The sequence below is a fragment of the Manihot esculenta genome, chromosome 10 (genome assembly GCF_001659605.2).
Source record: "Manihot esculenta cultivar AM560-2 chromosome 10, M.esculenta_v8, whole genome shotgun sequence".
Lineage (NCBI taxonomy): Eukaryota > Viridiplantae > Streptophyta > Magnoliopsida > Malpighiales > Euphorbiaceae > Manihot > Manihot esculenta.
Genome location: NC_035170.2, coordinates 1,043,215 through 1,064,294, shown reverse-complemented (window position 1 = coordinate 1,064,294; position 21,080 = coordinate 1,043,215). Strand labels below are relative to the sequence as shown.

The 21,080-nt window shown below is 35.9% G+C and overlaps 4 protein-coding genes across 4 annotated transcripts; 2 read left to right on the top strand and 2 right to left on the bottom strand.

Annotated features, from left to right (window-relative positions):
- Positions 1–654: 654 nt before the first annotated feature.
- On the bottom strand, positions 655–4,689 carry LOC122724911. The gene has a single exon (XM_043961122.1). The coding sequence runs from the start codon at positions 4,687–4,689 to the stop codon at positions 655–657; it is 4,035 nt and encodes a 1,344-aa protein (XP_043817057.1).
- A 3,540-nt stretch (positions 4,690–8,229) lies between these two features.
- Positions 8,230–14,758, bottom strand: LOC110625280 (sister chromatid cohesion 1 protein 1). Its single transcript, XM_021770889.2, has 21 exons — positions 14,531–14,758; positions 14,238–14,306; positions 14,067–14,125; positions 13,932–13,976; positions 13,819–13,838; positions 13,632–13,708; positions 13,248–13,368; positions 12,057–12,132; positions 11,878–11,956; positions 11,569–11,681; positions 10,992–11,062; positions 10,738–10,890; positions 10,351–10,519; positions 10,184–10,266; positions 9,920–10,103; positions 9,726–9,804; positions 9,394–9,536; positions 9,212–9,293; positions 9,004–9,116; positions 8,806–8,897; positions 8,230–8,689 (listed from the first exon to the last, which is right to left on the bottom strand). The coding sequence occupies exons 1-20, from the start codon at positions 14,581–14,583 to the stop codon at positions 8,815–8,817; spliced, it is 1,872 nt and encodes a 623-aa protein (XP_021626581.1). The 5' UTR covers positions 14,584–14,758; the 3' UTR covers positions 8,230–8,689; positions 8,806–8,814.
- An 833-nt stretch (positions 14,759–15,591) lies between these two features.
- On the top strand, positions 15,592–18,666 carry LOC110624708 (peptide-N4-(N-acetyl-beta-glucosaminyl)asparagine amidase A). The gene has a single exon (XM_021769972.2). The coding sequence runs from the start codon at positions 16,728–16,730 to the stop codon at positions 18,396–18,398; it is 1,671 nt and encodes a 556-aa protein (XP_021625664.1). The 5' UTR covers positions 15,592–16,727; the 3' UTR covers positions 18,399–18,666.
- Positions 18,667–18,783: 117 nt separating this feature from the next.
- LOC110623915 (peptide-N4-(N-acetyl-beta-glucosaminyl)asparagine amidase A) lies at positions 18,784–20,779 on the top strand. The gene has a single exon (XM_021768939.2). It carries the CDS (start codon positions 18,824–18,826, stop codon positions 20,594–20,596), a length of 1,773 nt encoding a protein of 590 aa, XP_021624631.1. The 5' UTR covers positions 18,784–18,823; the 3' UTR covers positions 20,597–20,779.
- The last annotated feature ends 301 nt before the right edge of the window (positions 20,780–21,080 follow it).

Below are 21,080 nucleotides of genomic sequence, written 5' to 3'. Positions count from 1 at the left end.
AATATTTGCCACATGTTTGAAATTAAAGATTTTTAAAAAATTCAATTTAGTTTAATTTATTTTTTTATTAAAATTTTATTTAAAATTGATGAATTTATTTAGTTTTTAAATTATAAAATTTTTACTTTTTAAAAAATAAAATTATATGTAATTTTATAAGAATTTATTAATATAATAAATATGGAGTCCCGATGCAGTTTACTCAAGATAAAAAGTTAAAATTGGTAATTAACATGTTTGGATAGATGATTTGTATGAATATTGTGTGCGAGGATAAGGGTTACATGAAAGAATGATTCAAATATGTAAGGTAGCATCACTCTATATAAGAAGGAAAATTATATATTTGAAGTTATGGCAAGTAATTGATGAATTTTCCATATATAATTTTGCAAAAATGTTAAGACAATTTAGCTAATAATGGTAGGCCAAGTTGGATTATCTAATCCCGAGAAAGGCCAGCCCCTAGAAAAATTTCTCTAATACCGTAAACAGCTGCTAATGATAACATGGGGAATTCTAATAAATTCTGCTTGCCGCTGTGAAACTTACTCGTTAAGTAATAAGTAGTTTATACATCTAAATTAATAAAATTAACCAGTAGTCTTAATTTTTTTTTTTTTTTTTTTTTTGAAAATTTTTGGCTTCGCGCTATTAGCGCATATTATAAAAATCCATCATCAAAGCCTCATACAGAAAATTAGGAGGGCATACCCCCCAAGAAAGACCAGACATGGAACCAGCCGCTCTTGCACAACAATGGGCAACATGATTCGCTGATCTATACACAAAACGAAAACTCACATTCGGTAGCTCATTTAATAGAGCTTTACAATCAACGATAATACTCTGAAAATAAGATAAAACCTCATTATCTTGAGATATCAAGGCTTTCGTTACTACCTGGCAATCCGTCTCCACAGTAACATGATGATATGGCAATGTTTTCAACCAACTTAGTGCTTCTCTGAAACATAACGCCTCTCCTATCGTTGGGTCAGCATTCCCATAAATAGCTTCAATCTTTCCAGCCTCACATAACCCCTGATGATTACGCAGAATAAAACCCAACCCGAACCTGCTGTTTGTCAAAATAGCTATGTCAATATTGCATTTGAACTTTCCAATTTCTGGTGCTATCCATTGTCTATTACGCGCCAATGCCACTACATTCTCCTTCGGCTTTAGTTGAGCATTCTGCCATTGTTGTAAAGTTGACCGGGCTCTATGAAGAACCACCAAAGAATCTTCATGCTTCTGCTGCCATAATAATTGATTCCTGCTGTGCCATAGACTCCAAGACAACATAAATAATTCTTCTTTCTGGGTATGTGTACCTGTCATAATAAGATTAGAAAACCATATTTTAAGATCATGTATGGGTTCCCATCCTATTATGGAAGACACCCACACAGCTTGGGCGTGAGTACAATCATGAAGCAGGTGTAACTCGGTTTCCTGGAATAAGCCACAAACAATGCAAGCATCCTGTACTTCAACCTTACGCTTCCTCAAATTAAAATTACAAGGTAAGCACCCACGAAGTACTCTCCATATAAAAAAATTGACTTTTGCTGGTACCTTCACCTTCCAAATTCGTTCCCACATATCATCATTCAAATAAAACTGATGGTCCGCTTCATCTATAGCAAGTCTATATCCTTCTTTCACCTTGTAAACCCCAAGCCTGTTCTGATTCCAATACCACATGTCTGATTGTTGGCGCATGGATAAAGGAATTTGTTGTATGAGCTCCACATCTCTAGCTTGAAAATTACTCAAAATGAATTGAGAATTCCATCTTCCACCCTGAATTAAATCTGCAACCAACTGAATCTCATCATCCAAAAAAACAGACTGAATATAAGGGTTGTCATCTAAAAGCCATGGATCCTCTCGAACCCTTGTAGAGAGACCATCACCGATTCTTCTTCTACAACCTGCCATTAAAATTGAACGACTTGCACATATACTTCTCCAAATCTGGCTTGGATTTCCACCTACTTCAGCTGAGAAAAAATCAGTATCAGGGAAATACCGTTGTTTCAAAATCTTAGCCATCAAAGAATCTGGATGACGTAAAATCCGCCACCCTTGTTTGGCGAGAAGGGCCAAGTTAAACAGCCGTAGGTCCCTGTATCCGAGACCTCCATTGGCTTGGGGCACCACCATTCTTTTCCATCGTAGCCAGTGAATGGAGCTTGACTTGCCATTGTTCCAAAAAAAGGAATTCATCACCATCTCTAACTCCTTACAAACATCAATAGGAAGTAGAAATAATGACATGATGTAATTCGGCATTGCTTGTGCTACTGTTCTCAAAAGAACGTCTTTCCCCGCTTTGGACAAAATTTTTGCTTTCCAGCCCTGAATCCTCTTCGTCAATTTTTCCACCACAAACTGAAAAATTTGTTTTTTATCCTTACCAATAATTGAGGGCATCCCCAAATAGCTGCCGTGATTATCTACAGCCTGCACTCCAAAAATATGACAACAAACGTCTCGTTTCGGTTGTGGTGTACAAGGAGTGAACATTATTGATGACTTGGACAGATTTATCTTCTGACCAGATGCAATTTCATATGCCAACAAGCTTTCCTTTAAATGTACCGCCTCTCCTTCAGTAGCTTTAGTGAAAAAAAGGGCATCATCAGCGAAAAAAATATGAGAAATTGGTGGAGCATTTCGACAAACTTGAGCCCCATGAATCTTCCCTTGAGCCTGCATTTTAGACAGCATTTGAGATAAACCATCAGCACATAGAATGAATAAGTAGGGTGACAGAGGATCCCCTTGTCGCAACCCTCTATGTGGAAATAACGGACCATACTCCTCTGCCCCTCGAACAAATATATATGAAACTGAAGTTACAATTCTCATAATTTTTTCCACCCACAATTCGCAAAAACCAAGCCCCAACATTATTTGCTTCAAGTAACCCCATTCAATTCTATCGTAAGCTTTGGACATGTCTGTTTTGAGAGATAAAAAACCCGTAAGCCCTTGGGTCTTCCGCTTCATAGTGTGAAACAATTCATAAGCCACTATAATGCTGTCCGTGATTAACCGATTTGGTATGAAAGCACTTTGTGAATCAGAAACCACATCAGCTAATATAGATTTAAGTCTATTTGCCAAGGCTTTACATACTATTCGATCCACCACATTACTTAACGAGATTGGGCGCAAATCAGCCACCACTTCTGGAGTTTTCTTTTTGGGAATAAGCACCACGTTCGTCACGTTTTTTCCAGGCAAAGAATTCCCTTCATTAAGACATTTTAGGCAAGCCTTTGTAACATCTTCACCTACAATCTCCCAATAGGCTTGGAAAAAACCAGGATTTAAACCATCAGGCCCTGGTGCCTTATCCGGATGCATAGAAAAAATTGCTTCTCTGACCTCCTCTGCAGAAAAATCAGTCATCAGTTTCTCATTCTGCCTCACCGTAACCCGCTTCTGTACATATCTTAATACTGGTTCTGTGTCACCACCCTCAGAAGTGAACAGCTTCGTGTAAAAATCAAGAATCAGATTAGGCAGACCCGACTCCCATTCTACCCAATTACCATCGTCATTTTTCAGCTTCTGGAACATATTCTTTCGTCTTCGATTGGAAGCGGTAGCATGAAAATATTTCGTATTAGCATCCCCGTGAGCAAGCCAATACTGTTTAGATCTCTGTTTCCAGTACATTTCCTTCTGTAACAATAGATTACTATACCGTTCCTGTGCTTTTTTTAATTCTGAAGAATTTAGAGCTGATTGACGTTGAAGCCAGTCCATCCGACGTTTTGCATCATTCAACTGAGTTCGAAATTCCTGTTGGTGATGTTTCGCCCACTGTTGAATGGTTTGTGTACAGTTAAAAATGCGATGCTCGATATCTGCATGCTGCTCTACTCTCCATCCGTCTTCAACAACCTTCTTACAATCCATCTCCAACGACCAGGCATTTTCATACCGAAACCTCCTTGCTACATATTTCTGAATTGTAATGCCCAAAAAAAGAAATAAAGGCAAATGATCCGACTCACTTGTCTGTAAAACATGCAGTTTCGCCATAGGAAATTTGCTTTTCCATGAATTACTAGCCACAGCTCTATCAAGTCTTTCCCTCGTCAGATCTGTCCGACCATTATTCCAGGTAAATTTTACCCCTTCAAAACCCAAGTCATACAGCTGACAATCTGTTAAAGTTTGTCGAAAACCAGTTAATAACCACGTTGGATGAGCTGTAGAACTTTGCTTCTCAGATTGAAAACAAATGTCGTTGAAATCGCCAATTACACACCATGGTAGTGTTGACTTGTTTTCCAGAGTTCGAAGTAAATTCCATCCTAGCCTTCGTTGATAAGTTTTTGAATACCCATAAAAACCTGTCAAGCGCCAACCCGTACAACCATCTAGCTTAACCTCAACATCAATGTGATGATTGGAAAAGCTCAGCAACTGTGCACTATTTTCTATCTTCCAAAAAAGAGCAATACCTCCTCCAATACCAATCGGGTCAACTGCAAAACCCCCAGCAAACCCCAACTCCTTCCTTATTTTAAACACACGTTCTTTTTTAATTTTTGTTTCAATTAAAAAGATAAAATTGGGTCTCTTAGATGTAACTAACTCATGAAGCTCCCTAATTGTCTCTTGGTTCCCAAGCCCTCGACAATTCCAACTCAAAGTCGTCATATTGCTGGGTGGATTCCAAACTCGGAACCCACCTGTTGAGAGTTTTTTGAGCCCAAATCATTTGTTTCGGGTATGACGTCATCCTCCATAGACTGTGTATCCAAATCCTCCACGTCATCAGTCCTACGCCGTTTTGGATCCGTAAGTAAAATCGAACCCGTTTGTATATTCAAATGAGCAGCAATCCCGCCATTATCGCCCTCCTTACCCATTTGATTAGCATTATTTGTGGAAAAGATTCCCTGATTACTTGGGATAGGGATATGGTTATCCTTATCTGAATTGCCCTGCCCGGCAGACGTTTGACCTGGTTGAAAAAAATATCCGGCGGTATCCACCGGTGTAGCTTGGGATCGGCTACTCTGTAATATATCTCTCTCAGAACGCAACCATTTAGCACCAGAGTGTTTCACTTTCTTCGAATCTGCTTTCAACCATGGCCCATAAGGATAGCGTTCCTTTGGTATCTTCGGCATATCATACAATAACTTACAGTTTCTATCGCCATGTCCGATTATACCACAAAAATAGCAAAAAGTGTTTAACCTTTCGTATTCGAAATTGAAACAAACATCAGGACAGTTTGGTCTCTGTATAATGATATCCCTTTTGATAGGAACACGTACATCCAAGAAAACTCGAACGCGCATAAAATCTCGCCATATGCGCATGTAATTCCTAGGATCAGATGCAACATATTCTCCTAGAAAATTTCCAACATCCTTGACCACCTGTTCAGATTGATATCCACTCGGGACATTATGAATCTGCACCCAAACTAACAATTTTGTCAGTTCCACTCGCCTAGGGTTTTCATTGGGTTGTAGTTCATGCAAAATGATTGGGATTTGCTGGTAGCTCCAGGGGCCTCCGTCGATCACTTTTTCAACATCCAACTCGTGAAAGAACTGAAAAAGATAGCAATTATTTCCCAACTCCTTAACCATCATACCCTTCCCCGGTTTCCAAATACATGCCAGCATATTCTGAAAAATCTGAAAGTTTATAACTTTCTCCGTTAATAGTCGTCCCACTATACAATTCTGCCACCCAGCCTCCGAATCCTCCTGTTGTTGAGCTTGAATAGGGTCATTATAAGTAAACACCCCATCATTGGTTCCTATATTTAATCTCCTATAAACCTCCTGAACCAACCGATCCTCCGCACTACCCATAGGAACAAATTGCAAAGATTAGAAAGAAAAAAATAGAAGAAAAAAAGGGAAATCATAGATCAGAAGATGATAAGATTGGAAAAACTTGCTAACGTAGAGCAAGAGAAAAAGCTCTCGACATATTGAGAGAAGAAAAAAAAAAATTATAATAATTTATTTAAAATATTCTATAAATGATTATATATTCTTTACATATTAATATTAAATTATTTAAAAATTAATAAGAGCATATAGAAAAAATAGCAAGCAATGCAATTTTGAATTGTTCAAACAAATTATTCTCTAAAATAATCCTTATTGTGGAATAATAATAATAATAATTTTAAATATAGCGATTAGTAGTATTTTCATTCTTATAATTTTTTTTTCATTTTACATTTTTATATACATTAAAAATATTAGTTATTACAGTTAATAGTTAATTTATTTTATTAACTTTTCAATTATCTCCATTTTTAATATAAATGAGAGTATTAAATTTTATTAAAACAATAAAATCATCATTAATAATTTATAGTTTAAATTAAATAATAAGGGATTATTTTTTTTGAAGTCAATAATAAGGGATTGTTTAAATTCTCATTTGAAAAAAAATAAGAATCAATGTGAAATTATATTAAAAATAATATAAAATTATATAAGATTATAATAACCAATTTAACCATAATGTAAAAAAGAGTAAATTAGACATTACTTGTAGATATTTAAAAATAAAAAATAAATAAAAATTATGAAATAAAGAAGTAATATTCAGAGACTAAGAGATTATATTATGAAATTCATTGTAAAGTTGATTAATTACTATTACTAAAACGCATTGTTAAAATATATAACGATTACCATAGCAAATAGTATTACCGTATAATGTTTTAATTATTTGTACCATACGTATCACGAAACCATAATATATATATGAAAATGTGGTGTTATTAAAAAAAATATATGCAATATAATTATTTTAATAAGAACGTACTTAATTTGCATTTATTAACAAGTTTAAAAATTTTTAATTTTTAATTATCAATTCAATGATTTTTAATTTAATAATAAATTAAATTTTTTTTTGAAATAGAAATTGAGAATTGGGAGAGTAGAATATGATATTTCTAAAATTTAGTAATTAGCTTTTTATTAATTAATACTTAATTATGATTTTATTAATAATCTATTGTTTAGAGTTATTATCCTTATAGTTTAGTGATGATATTGTAACTATAAATCATATTTACTGTTTTATAAATTAAATATTATAAATATATAAAATATATTTTTTTAGTCAAATTATTTAGTTATAACTGATTCAATATTTTGATCCCTTTTCTATTCATTTCAGTTTGACTGGGTAAATAATTTTAAAATCGTTACATTGGATTTCATTCAATGTAATGGGGTTACATGGAATGATAAATTACTAAAAAATTAACATACAATAATTTTTTTAAAAACTGCTAAATAATTTCCTTTTCAGGATTTACTTATTTATCTAGAGTATATATTTTTATAAATTTTATTAGTTTGTTATTCATCTAGGATTGCGTACATAGATTTTGGCTACACTAAACAATTTCTCCACCACCAGATATCATAAGCTCACAATGGTTTCCATATTTGCTTTTTTATCCTTATCTATTAACTTTACAAGGTCTTTCCTCTAATGGTTTATACCTAAATTTATCCTCAAATCAAATAGAATCAGTAATCCTCCGGATCATAACTGAAACTATACTCAAAACAGAGTGAATCCTAAATTTCTTACACAGTATGGGAATTGGCATACATTTGTAAAAACTATGATTTTGCCTTGTATTGTTTAGAGTTTTTATTTTATTTTACTGGGAATATAGGGATGGGACTTGATAGTTATGATTTTAAGTTTTCCCAATTTAATTAAATTCTAAATTATCATAGTATTTTTATTATAAGAAGCTAAGTAGATAATTTTGTGTGTTTTTGAAAATAATTAGTTTTATATAATATGTTATTTACTTTCAGTTTATAATAGACTAATAAATAACCATGTAGCAAATGAAAAAATTGCCACTTTGTTACATTTAGGTAAAGCTAATTTTGAGACTACTTTAATTGTATTTATATAGAAAAAGATATAAATATCAATCATTTCATCCTATAAAAATAGGTCAAAGTTATTTTTGCATATATTAAAGTAATAAATTTTGTGTTGATTTTTTTAATATTACCTTTTTCTTACTGAATTATTTTTATAACTAATAAATTTTATTTTTTAATGCATGTGAAATAGGGTATATATTAGGAATCAAATAAGTAAAATTTCATTCTAAAAAGAAAATTACCTAAAATTTAAGACGGATGGAAGACAGGAAGAGGATAACAAACCGACAGATGGAGCCTTCAGCAAATATTGAACTTTCTTGCACTATTCATTTAAGAGCAACCTCAACCAGCCAGTTGCTCGCATAATTGCTATTCTACAAGTAATTTTGGAACCTGTACCTTTCTAGAAATAGAAGTGTCTATGTTGTAAGCAGAAAGAGAACAGTAAGTAGTACTGAATAGTGAATAGAGAACAGAAATACGTATATATTCCATGAACAATCAGAATATATACTACTGGCAAAAACAGGAATTACAGCAAACAGCTTTGTAATGCAATAGTAAGATAGGCAAAATTCTGATAATACCAGGCAAAGGAGTAGTACATCAGCATGAGAATAAGATATTGCAGGATATCTCCAAACAACTGCAGAGAAGCTTTTTTTTTTTCTTCACAAAATATATATTTTTGTACTTTGATAATTGAGGACTGGACCGTTGTGTAAATTCTGGGTTTTGTCTAAAATAATAAGCTGTATCATGGAAGAAATAATTGTATTACTAGTAAATTCTAAGCCTTAACCATGTTATAGTACAGAGGCAACAAACAAGGAAATGCTAAAAGTATATGCTATACGACCTTACTGACCTTATACCATCACAACTTTCCTCCTTTAGAAATGAGAATCTCCCCGTAAGGAACTTTCTGCTCAACTCTTAGAAAATCACGAGAAGCAAGAACTGCATACACATTAGCCACGTCCATTTTAACTTTTTTGGAAGTTAATACAAAATTAATGGCAACTTTACTAATTTATTTGCGAGAGAAAGGACTATGCGTTAATACCACAAGTTTGATAAAAGAGCATGGCTGCTCCTTTTCGGTTCATTCCAACTGCTAGTTTGTTCAAGGATTCAACTAGAGGGTTTCCTGGTGTCTCAAAATGTGCTTTCATCTGCCTGTGGAAATGCCAGTCCAAGTAATAGGAGTCAACTGTTCAAACAACGGACATTAGAACTAGGAACATTATATATAAATACTAAAGGAGCTATACATCCGGATGGTGTCAGTTATCTTGTCCATTGGCTGACTGATTATTGGATGTTGGGTTTGTGTAGGTCCAGTCTCCAATAATTCTGTGTCGGGAAAAAAGAAAAGCACATTTAGGCTCTCTAACAGGAAAATGGTTAAAATTTCAATAGCCAAGGCTGCTACAACCTAAGAGCTGTCTGTTACCTGGATCAGGTGTGTGGCCATTCTCAGACAACCTTGATAACTTGAAATTTGGATCAGGAAACTTCCACGAATTCTCTTCTTCTACTGGTTCAAGGCCATTGCCACTGTTTCTAGATGAGGAGTAAGGCCTTTTCTTGTTCGATCTAGCAATTAACTGTGCGTAAATCCTCAATACATGGTTTGGTGTGTGTATATATATAGATACATTCAATTGAAGCAGCTAATTAGGACCAAAGCCAAATTCAGTGGCTAATCCTAAAACATTCAGATGACATTTCACATACAACATTTGTCATTCTAGTTGATTTTACATGAACAGATGTTCTCCTAACCTTCCTGAATGGACTTCTGAATGATGTGATGGCATACCATGTCCTGATCCCGAGCTTGGAATGGATCTAATTTCATCTCCTGTAAATTTACACAAGCAAAAACAATAAATATAGAAGTAGTCGTCATTACCTCAGGAATCCTTACTATGCAGTATACAAGTGTATCATATAATTAGGAAAGAGAGGCAACTTACCAGAATTTCCAGGTGTCACTAAATTGGCCTCAGTTATCTTCCTACTATTGTCCATAATGTTGGTTCTTAGTTCTCCCATAAGATTTTCCATTGGTATCTCATCATCAACAACAGCTTTCCGCTGTTTCTCTATGGAAACACCCATTGACTGAGACCCAATCCCACTGTGAAAATCTTCAAAAGGCTTCATGTCCAAAAACCCTATCAGATATGCTGCAGTATTCTCCTTGGAATAAACAAATTAATATATGATTGAAGACTTACATATCCTGTTGATTCCTGATAATGTCCTCTCTCTGGCGGTGATGATAAAGATGGTTCTGGAGGCAGAGGTTCGGAAATCCTTGCTGCACAGAAGTAAAATATGAATCTACTCATTCATTGTCTTTCTTAGGATGATACCCCAGAAGCAACTAGACTTGAACTCTTACCAGAAGGTGAGTCATGGGGAGGTTGGGTACTTTTCATCCAAAGCTCCAGTAGAGGTGCTGGATAATAGATTTGTCTATTTTCAGGTGTATATAAATCGTCCATAAGTACCGTAGGTGGCAGATCCATGAGATTAGCTACCTTCATTGTAGACATGATATCCCTGCGTGCCTGCCAAATATGCATTTTATTGTTGAAGCTGCCTTGTTTTTTCAGTTAAATGCCTGTCTTGCAGGGGTGGACACTTACAAAAAGACATTGAAATTCCGAACACATATAGGCAAGTCGGCACATTCTTCATCTATCCAATTCTTTCTAACATACATGATAACAAAAAGTTTCTCTGCACAAATTTGAAATGTGAATCATGCTGGAGATCAAGCACAAACCTTTCTTTTTCTTCCTCTTCTTGAGGCAATATTAGAAGCATTTTGAAGCCATGCCTGGTATATTTGACCAGGAATGATGGTTTGCTCATAATCCATTGCAGGAGTTGCATGTCTTCTTGTTTTCTTTTTAATGATTACTTGCGCATGTTGATCCTGTTTCATCCCCCTTTCTAGATCAGTTAAATTTCTATTTATTTTATTTATCTAATATTACATGAGGAGCCATGCAGTTTCTATAATTAAAAAAACTCTACCTGTCTGGCTGCCCTGCATTCATCAGATGGTTGGCTGATTTGTTTTTCAAGGTGGTCTTCAAATCCATCAGCTGCAGAGGGTCATGTTAATTCTAATAAACGTACTCAGCTGGACGGTTTCTTAGGAGAATGTTTATGTGTGTTCATTCTATCAGTTAAGCCTAATGCTACTCTGAACACATCTACAATGTTTCAGTTTTTTAAACTGGAAGAGGAATAAATCAGAGTGTTTTATAGTTACTAATAGAAAAGAAAAATGGTATATCATTCACTATTAAAAAATTTCACTAATTCTTTACCGGAAAGGTTTAAGACTACCTTTTTAAAGGAAAAAAATATATATTATCAAAGTTTGCACGCAACAGTCCAGGGAAGACAATTGGGAAAATAGAAAAGTCCCACACTAATTGCATAACCCTGCTGAAGCATGGAGATAACAAAGATCGTTTTAAATAACAAGCAACCAACGCAAAAGTCTGAAAAACTTCAACAAAGAAATGCTTCCTATGTCAAAATGAAAGAAAAAAGAAAAAAAAAGACATGCATAATTTCTGATGGGCACAAATCATGTATTGACCTCTTAGAGCTTCATCCTGTGGGGGTGGGGAGGGTATGAGAGTAGTTGGGATCTCCATATTCCCCCCTGAAGTGAAGTTGAGTTGTGTCTCCTCATCTTCTTCGATGTCGAACCTGCCAAATCAGAAAGAGAGAGATCTATAAGAGAACAAAAGTAGATCAGCGGATATAGAAGAGTAAATCCTACGTGAATTCTAGGCTGAAAACTTATATAATTCCTAAATGTATGATTTTAATCTTTTGAAGCCACATTACACAAAACAGGTCATGCAAATGCAGAAACTAATATTGCACCAGGACATGGAATCACCTTTCAAAGCGGTTGTACGTTTCTGTGTGCGACTGATATAAATCAAAACGTTCAAACAATTTGATGTTGTCTGCATCAGCTGAGATAACAAGACTTTTTAGCTTACAATATCATCATATTTGGATATATTTATCGATTGCTGGGTAGGAGGACAACTAAGGAATTTGAGAAGGGAAAACCTTGATGTAGTTGCTGAAATGCATCTTCCTCCCTGGGATCGTTATTAATAAAGGGCTCATCGATATCATCAAGTCTCTGCACATGGAGAACATTATCTACACAGAGAACTCTATGGGGCAATGCAGAGTATTTTAGAAGAGTATTTTCAGGCAGTTTATAAAAAGAAAGCTTAAAAGAAATTACCATCTACTAATGTGATTCAGTCCCTCGTTAATTCACATGCATTGAACTGAGATAAAACTTTCGTACTGAGCAATTTAAGACATAGAAGACAGAGAAACGAGTAGGATACTAGTTACATGTTTTTGAAGAGCAAACAGGTAAGGGTTGACATGACAATACATCAAGATACATCAACAATTAACAAAACTCGTAAGGAATCAAATTAAAGCTTGTTCCAAAGGAACGATGAAAATTCAATTTTGTGATTCATGAAAAGATTAGAAAGATCACTCAAATGAACAAGGGAGAAGTGATCTCCAGAGTCCAGACTCAAAGCCTATAAAAATAGGAGAAGTTGTATGTGATGGACAAATGCATCTTGTCAGTTTGACAGCCTTTTCCGGTGAATTTTGATTGGAAAAGTCCACATTTGGCATGCAGTTACTGCTCGTGCGGTCAAGCAGAAGGCTATTTTATTTTCTACCTCAACCAGACCTTACGTCTCATGGTCAAGTGACTCGACAATATAAGAAAGATACAGTAAAATCCTATACATCCACATATTTTCACTATTATACATGACATACTTCAATCCGTAACCCTAGCTAATAGCTTTGGATAACGGACTGATCCATAGAGTTAAGTTTTCACTTTCTTAAAAGCTAATCCAATTTATTTGAATATGCCAGGACTGAAGGCCCTGTATAGCTTCGTCAGTTAACTGAGTAAATTTATCAAACACCTCCCATCAAGCAAAATGGATTCACGTTTCGATCAGGAGTGGATAAAAATCTAACAGATGTTCATTTTACGCCATTTTCATTATTCTTCTAGCGAAATAAAGAAACACATCACTCTTTTCTTTTTTTTTTTTAAACACTGATTTGTATCGAACAGCAGTTCAAATTCGAGCCTTACAAAGATGTCATTACAACATTTAATGGATCGATTACACGTTATGCAGAGTATATGTATCATTTAAAGCTAAAAGAAGAAGGCGAAATTTATGATTGATTATATTAATTTACCATCGCAAAATAGGCTGTTTGCTGGAAACCCATTCTGGCGTTTGTATTGGAGAAATTAACGGATCGCTCAATGTCTCCCACATCTGTATCTTGGTTTTCTGGCAAAGTCACAGCCTCCTTTCTGCAAACATGAACAAACACCAATCAACAAGAAATGAACAATGCCATTTTACCCTGCTAGCTTTGCGCGTTGGTCCATAACGCTCTCGCTGTCAAGAGACTGAACTCTAACATGCACAGGTCTTTAACTTTGTTAAAATACCCATGTCATTCCCTCTTAAATGTGCGCGCTATGGCCTATGGTGGGCAGTGGGCTGGTTTAGTGAATATAACTATGCTAAGATACGATGATTTAAAGAAAGGAGAAGAGAAACAATGACGAACTTAGCCTGAGATTTCCCTTTAGGAAGGACAGTAGGGTCTGGCGCTGATTTTACTTTCCACGCTTCGTTTATTTCGACCTTTGAAACGAAAAAATTGTCAGTGAACATATTTAGCGCAGAAACTGGAAACGGAAAGAGAAAAAAGAGAGAATAGATTCCGTTCTCGATATAAAAATTAGTGCAAGTACCAGCAAACGGGTTACATCATCTGCAAAGAAACACACAGTTAACATTGTTAACCCAGATGTTGAAACTTGAAATTGAACTTCAGATATGAGTTAAGCAAGGGATTGGAGGTCACCATAGAGGAGTTTCACTTTTCGCTCGTAAACAATCACAACTCCACCTGAGAAGATACAAGAGAAGAACATATTCTATTACAGTGACTATCAAGCAGAAATCAAATTCAAAAGAGAGACTGAAAAGGAGAAAGTACCCATTAGAATTCCAGAGAGCCTGAGTGCCATTGGAACAGAGGGATTCAAAATCTGTTCACTGTAAACAAACGGAACAGAGAAAGTTCCCATTAACTTCACAGAGGTAGATAATAGAATTTATAAATAATTTCAAAAGAAAAAGTAATAAACAACTCAGAAAAAGGAATAACCAGATTTGAATTATGTTGAGCTTGTTAAGTTTCTTCCGATTAATTTTCGCATGCATTGTTGCAGCCATCCTTTACACACAAAGAGAGAGAAAACAGTGATTCATGTTAACACCCACGTAGAAACACAGAGGAAACAACTCCAAAAACACTCAAAACATAATCAACATCATCAGAAATCGATATTCATCATTTTAAGAAACAGAGTCATAGTCTTCAAGATCGGAGATAGAAAATGAAGTAAAACAACTATTTTACAAGTAAGAAATTGAAGATAAGAGAAACTAGAAGGTCACCAAATCTGTCCTAGAGGTGCTTTGCGAGCTAGAAGCTGGTGAGAGTAGAACATGTTCGATAGCTCAAGTTTGTTTTCACAGTAAAAAAAGCCAGACAGAAACAGAGATCACAGGAGAAAAAGAAATCGAATAATGGCTTCTTCGAAAGAAGAAAAAGAAGAAGAAAAATCGCTTTTGAAGAGGAAGAGATCACACGAGAAACGAGTGAGGGAATTTTGATTCTGTTTAAAGACGAACTATCACCCGCCATAGCAAAGAGTGTAGCGAGTGTGCAGAAGAATTCTCTAGGTGATAAAGACACCTCAGTTGAAAGAAAATTTTGGTGAAACCTTGTACGTGGGAAATTACAATAGCGCCACGAGAGTCCTTTTTTTTCACCTTCTTTGTGACTTTAGTAAAAACTCATTGTGACGACCTGAAGTTCGTTATCCAGCTTTTGGGTCCTACAGGATCAGCTGAGCTGCTTGCTTTGCAATCTTTGTTTTTGATTTTTTTAAAAAATTTTTCCAAATTAATAAAATATTTAATTTTACAGGTAGCTTCAGTGCAAAAATAAAATTATTTCACCAATCACGAACAGGTTGGTTGATTTTTGAATAAACTATGTTATATATATTAGACAAAGGTCATATATTATTATCATTATTACTACTGCTATTACTATTTTTTTTTATTCTAATTATACTTGTCGGATAGTTTTCATTGATATAAAGAGGATAGGCAGATATAGTAATGGCTCAATCCAACAAAAATTAAAATCAAACTCGGCAATTCAAAAAATAAAATTGAAAATCTACTAAAAAAATCAATCCAACTAATAAACAGATCGAACCACCCCAATCAAACACCTCAATCCAACACGTGTTCAAGCCAACTAATAAACAAATTAAATCACTCCAAAATAATATATGGAAACACAAAAAATAATTAAAACACAATTCAATCCAACACATGCAAACACAAAAATTAAATGTTTTCCCCTTAAATAATAAATTTACCTTTCCAAGTAAGAGGGAAAGAGAGAAAGAAAGGAAATTATATAGAAGGGCCATCGCAAGTGTCGGACTCCTAGAGCAAAGTCAAAGTCTTTTTTTTTTTAATTTTCGTTTGCCTTTTAGTTTAATTATTTATTGTTTTGCTTTATTTTTCCTTGTCTATGGAGAGGAAAGAAAGATAATTTGTTTTGATACTACAGTTTTTCTGTGTTTTCTCCATGAGAGTGTTAAGATGTGCTGTTTGCTTTTTTTGTTTTTATTGGTTGGTGTGTTTTGTTTTGATTTTTTAGGTTCCATTGCTGATTGAGGAGGAAGTTATGCCTTGATAGACTTGTTTCTGGAGGGTTCAACTATGGTTGCTGGAGGAGGAACCTCGACATCTCGAGACTGCATCGATGCATCTGATAGTTCACGCTTCTTTCAGTCTTTTTCGAATGCTCTCTGAGTTGCTATTGTCAACGGTTCTTCTGTTCATGCTAGTGGCCCTTGTCCTCTTGCATGTCCACTTTGTGGCGTTTTTTTTTTTTTTATTTGCTGTTCTAATGTTCTTTTGTGCCGCTTATTTTTAAATCGGTGCTGCTCGGTTTGACGTCGGTCGTTGGCGAAGCGCAGTTGATTGTTTGACATTTCGTTTTTTGTGTTTTAGTTGTTTTCCGTGTTTACATGTGTTGAGTTGGGGTGATTCAATTTGTTTGTTGGTTTGATTTTTTTTAATAGATTTTCACTTTTATTTTTCTTTGAGTTGTTAGGTTTAGTTTTGGTTCATTTTGAATTGGGCTATTAGTGTTTATTTTGAATTGGGCAATTAGTGTATTTGTCTACCCTCCTTAGATGTAGTCCTATAAACCTGATGAAATGCAATATATTATGCAAAAGCTGAAATTTTTTCAAGTGGAATATCTAATAACTCAGAAGCAACTTGATTCATTAACCGGCCTAGCTTTAAAAGAGAACTTTTAACAGTGTTTGTATATGGATTGTTCTGAATCTCAATGGTCAACCAGTTACACAACTAGACATGCAGAATGAGTTTCTGCTATGATCAAGAAGATCCCAACTGTTTCTTCTTCGCACTATTGTGACTGGCAAGGCATACATAATTCATGACCCTCACATATTTCATAACTATGTGCATGATTTTTATTTATATTGAGTAGCAGAAATCAAACACCAAAGAAAGCACTCTCCTCTTGCTCCAAAAAATGAAGACATTTCTCAGTCTTCTCTGCTTTCTCTTTTTCATCCCACTATCCTTAATCTTCCCTTCTACCACTTTTGGGTTGCAAGAATCCCAAGAATACTTTGAAATCACTCCTCCTCTACCATCAGATCATTTGGCTCCATCATGCATCAACTCAATCATCAACCACACCTTCACAAACACCGCTAACTTTCTCTTTTCCACCCCTTATTCTCCCCCTTCTGATTGCTCATCTCCATGGAGCCATGTTGTGCTCAATTTCCAAGCTGAATGCAGCAATGAAACTTCCTACAGCATATCTGGTTTATGGCTTGGTGGCGTAGAGCTGCTTCGCACTAGCACGCCCAAACTGAGCACCAACAGATCAAGCAACTTGTGGAGATTCAAAAAGGACATCTCTAGGTACTCCTCTCTTCTTGCAAAAACAAATCTTAACCTCACAATGATGCTTCAAAGTGTTGGTAATGATGTCTCTGCTGGGGTTTACAATGTTAGTGTCACTCTCTTCTTCTATGGTGGGGCTAATGTGGTAGAAGATCAGTTGAGTTTCTATGATACACCTGCTGATTTAATTGTTCCAATATCTGATGATGGGGAAACTGGGTTTTGGTTCGAAATAAAAAATGAGTTAGATCTGCCTTCGAAGCAGATCGTAGTCCCACAAAACACTCGCCGGGCTGTTCTTGAAGTTTATGTTTCATTTCATGGAAATGATGAGTCTTGGTACTCAAATCCATCAAGTTCATACATGAGAATGAATAATATCTCTTTACTAGGCAATGGTGCTTGTAGAGAGGTACTTGTGACAATAGATGGAGCTACTGTGGGCTCAGAGTTGCCATTTCCAGTTATCTTCTTGACTGCTAGGATCAACTCTTTGTTTTGGAAACCAGTTGTTGCCATTGGGGCTTTCAATCTCCCTTCTTATGATTTTGAGGTGACACCTTTCTTAGAGAAGATTTTGGATGGTGAGGTTCATGAATTTGGAGTTGGAATAGGCGACGCGATTCCATATTGGTTTGTTGATGCAAATTTGCATATCTGGCTAGACAAAGGCTCATCTTCTGTCACAGCAGGAACTGTGATTGCTCATAATCCTTCTCTTGCATTACAAGGCCAGGAACAATTTAAGCGGCTTGATGGGTCATTTGAGACTAAAGGAAAGGGAAGGAGTGAATCCAAGGGATGGGTCATCTCAAGTTCAGGGAACCTGACAACTCTTACAATGCAGGAGTTCAGGTTCCGGAGCTTTATACAATTTGAAAACAATGCAACTTACAGATTTGTTAAAATGAAAATCAAGGTACACAAGGAAGTTCAGGTTTTCAATGAGAGGAGAGAGTTGCTTAAACGTGTTATTGTTACAAGGAAATACCCTTTAAGAATTATCACTTCAGTTTTATCAGGGAAATTTGTGTCAAATATCTCTCATGCTTTTGAGGAGACATGGTCTAATGGAAATAACTTGTCAAGGACTACTGATAATCTCCAGAATTGGAATGGATGGATTCCGATTTCAGAGCAGCAGCAGCCTAGTCTTTCTGGTGATTCAAACGCTGATCAGAGGTTGGTTTACAAGGATGAGTCCATCTGCTACTCCAGGATTGTTGCAGTTGCCAATGGCAGACTCTTTGCAGATGATTTAAGATATGGCTGCATCTCCAGTTCTTAAACCTTTAATTACCTTTATCATTTTAGCTATAATTAGTGTGCATTCACATGAGGATTTGCTTCTTGTGTACATCACTTGAATTTGATCTCTTAATTTCTTGCTTGGTTAATAAAGTTGGAGGAGAGACTTAGAACTTATGATCATGACCAAGTTGAGAAATTTGATCAATGATGATAATTACAGTAAGATCTAAATATAAGTAAAAGATACTATCTATAAAAATACATTAGTGGCTTTTTATTGACCAAATATATAAAGAATTTTTTTAAAAGTGAATTTTTTTATTTTTAATATTAGGGTCAAGTTTATTAATTTTAGAAAATTATTTTATTTTTTTATGATTTTTAGACCCATCTATTTTTCTTAAAACTATATAATTAACAAACAACTAACAGCCTTTCCTGCCTTTCCTCCAGTTTCCAATAATGGAAAGAGCTTCTCTTCTTCTCCTTCTCCTTACAGTTATTTCTTTTCCACTCACACAGTCATCAGCTCCAGATCACTTCTTCAGGCCATCATCAGCTAAACCCAAACCCACTCTATCTGGATCGGAGTACAAACAATTCTTCGAACTAAACCATCCTCAACCGTCCGATCATTTGAAACCATCATGCTCTCTCCACATCATCCACCACACATTCGGCAACACCATCAATCGTCCTCCCTTCTCGACCCCTTACTCTCCGCCCTCCGATTGCCCACCTCCTTGGCTCCATGTCGCTCTCGAGTTTCGCGCCAATTCACGTGGCGACCAGTACGATCGTATCTCCGGGTTGTGGCTCGACGGAGCTGAGCTACTCCGTACCAGCACTGCCGAGCCGACTGAGTCCGGTATCTTCTGGATTGTTCGGAAGGATATTACTCGTTACTCATATCTTCTCTCGAAGAGAAACGTTAACTTCACTATCATGCTCGAAAACGTCGTTAATAGTATCTACACTGGCGTTTACCATGTCGACGTCGTTATCTTCTTCTACAAGGATGCTGCCGTTAGGGCTTCGGTAACCCGGGGTGATCACATAAGCATTTCCCCAAACCGCGGAGGATTTGGAGCTAAGGGTGTGTATGAATCGCCGGCCGATTTGATAATTCCGATATCTTCATTTCGTAATGATAAGGGGTACTGGTTTATAATCGACGGGGATTCGGATGTTCATTTCAGGAAATTGAGATTCCCAGCCAACACACGCAGAGCCGTTTTGGAATTGTACGTGTCGTTTCATGGAAACGATGAGTTTTGGTACTCGAATCCATCGAATACTTACATTAGAATGAACAATTTGACGACTTTGCGTGGTAATGGAGCGTTTAGGGAGGTTTTCGTGACAATTGATGGGATGTTTGTGGCCTCAGAAGTACCATTTCCGGTTATTTTCACCGGTGGGATTAATCCTTTGTTCTGGGAACCTGCGGTGGCCATTGGTGCATTTGATCTTCCCACTTATGACTTCGATTTGACCCCAACTTTAGGGGTTCTTTTGGATGGAAAGGATCATGTGTTTGGAATTGGTGTTAATGATGGCATTTCTTATTGGCTTGTTGATGCTAATTTGCACCTTTGGTTGGATACTGGAGCAGCTAGTGTAGAAGCTAAATCTGTGCATTATCAGAATCCTGGTTCCTCCATAAAACGACGAGAAGAGTTCAGAAATCTTGATGGGTCGTTTGCAATCAAGGGGAAGAGGAAAACACATCTGACGGGGTGGATTAAATCAAGTGCAGGTAACTTTACTACTACTGTAACGCATGGGTATAAGTTCAGGAGCACAATAAGGTATGCAAAGAATGGGAATTATAAGCAGGTTAAACAGAATATGAAGTCCAGTAGAGAAGTTAAAGTGATGAATGAAATGGGTATATTGCTTAGTCGTGAAACTATTAAAAGAAGTTATCCTCTCCAAGTACTCACTATGAACCTTCCTGGAACTAAGAAGGATACCTATATGCTTATTACGAATGTTTCTCATGCTTTGACTGATAAGTATTCCAATGGAAAGTTTTCTAGCTTTGTTCACAACAAACAGGTTGCTAATGGTTGGATGGAGGTAAAGGATCATGATGTAATTGCAGGCGAAGCTGTCACCAACCAAACCTTAACTTGCGTGGGTGAGACTGGTTGCTATGTTCGTACTGTTGCAGTAATTGGTGGCAGCCTTGTAGTAGACTATTCAACCTATGCATGTCCATCCTTTTTCTGATATTCTTTGGTTATGCTAATTTCGTTTAGATTACTCTTGTTCTTACATCTCCAAATAAAATGTGTCTTTTGTATTTGTTTCTTTTTGTTTAATCAATCTTTGTTGTAGTGTTAATTCCCAATGTTTAAACCACTGCAAGATTTCTTCTTTGAAATTTTGGTGTTCCTCTTGTGTGTTTCTGAATCTGTTACATATCTAACACTGGGCTTTTTTTTTTTTTTTAAAAAAAAAAAAAAAAGAACTCTATTGCTTACATGTGGTCAATAGTTATACTTGGCAATTGCAATATTTTGCAGGATATGGAGTTTATTAACCACTGAAATCTCTTGTTCAACTTTGGTTCATGAAACCTGTTCATTCTCAACCAGATTTTTATGGTTTGATTTGGTTGGGCTTGGACACTGAAGATGCATGTTTGGCTGCGGGATTGACTCTTTAACATGAACATACCATGTCAATTCAGTCTGAAAATTTGCCCTCAAAC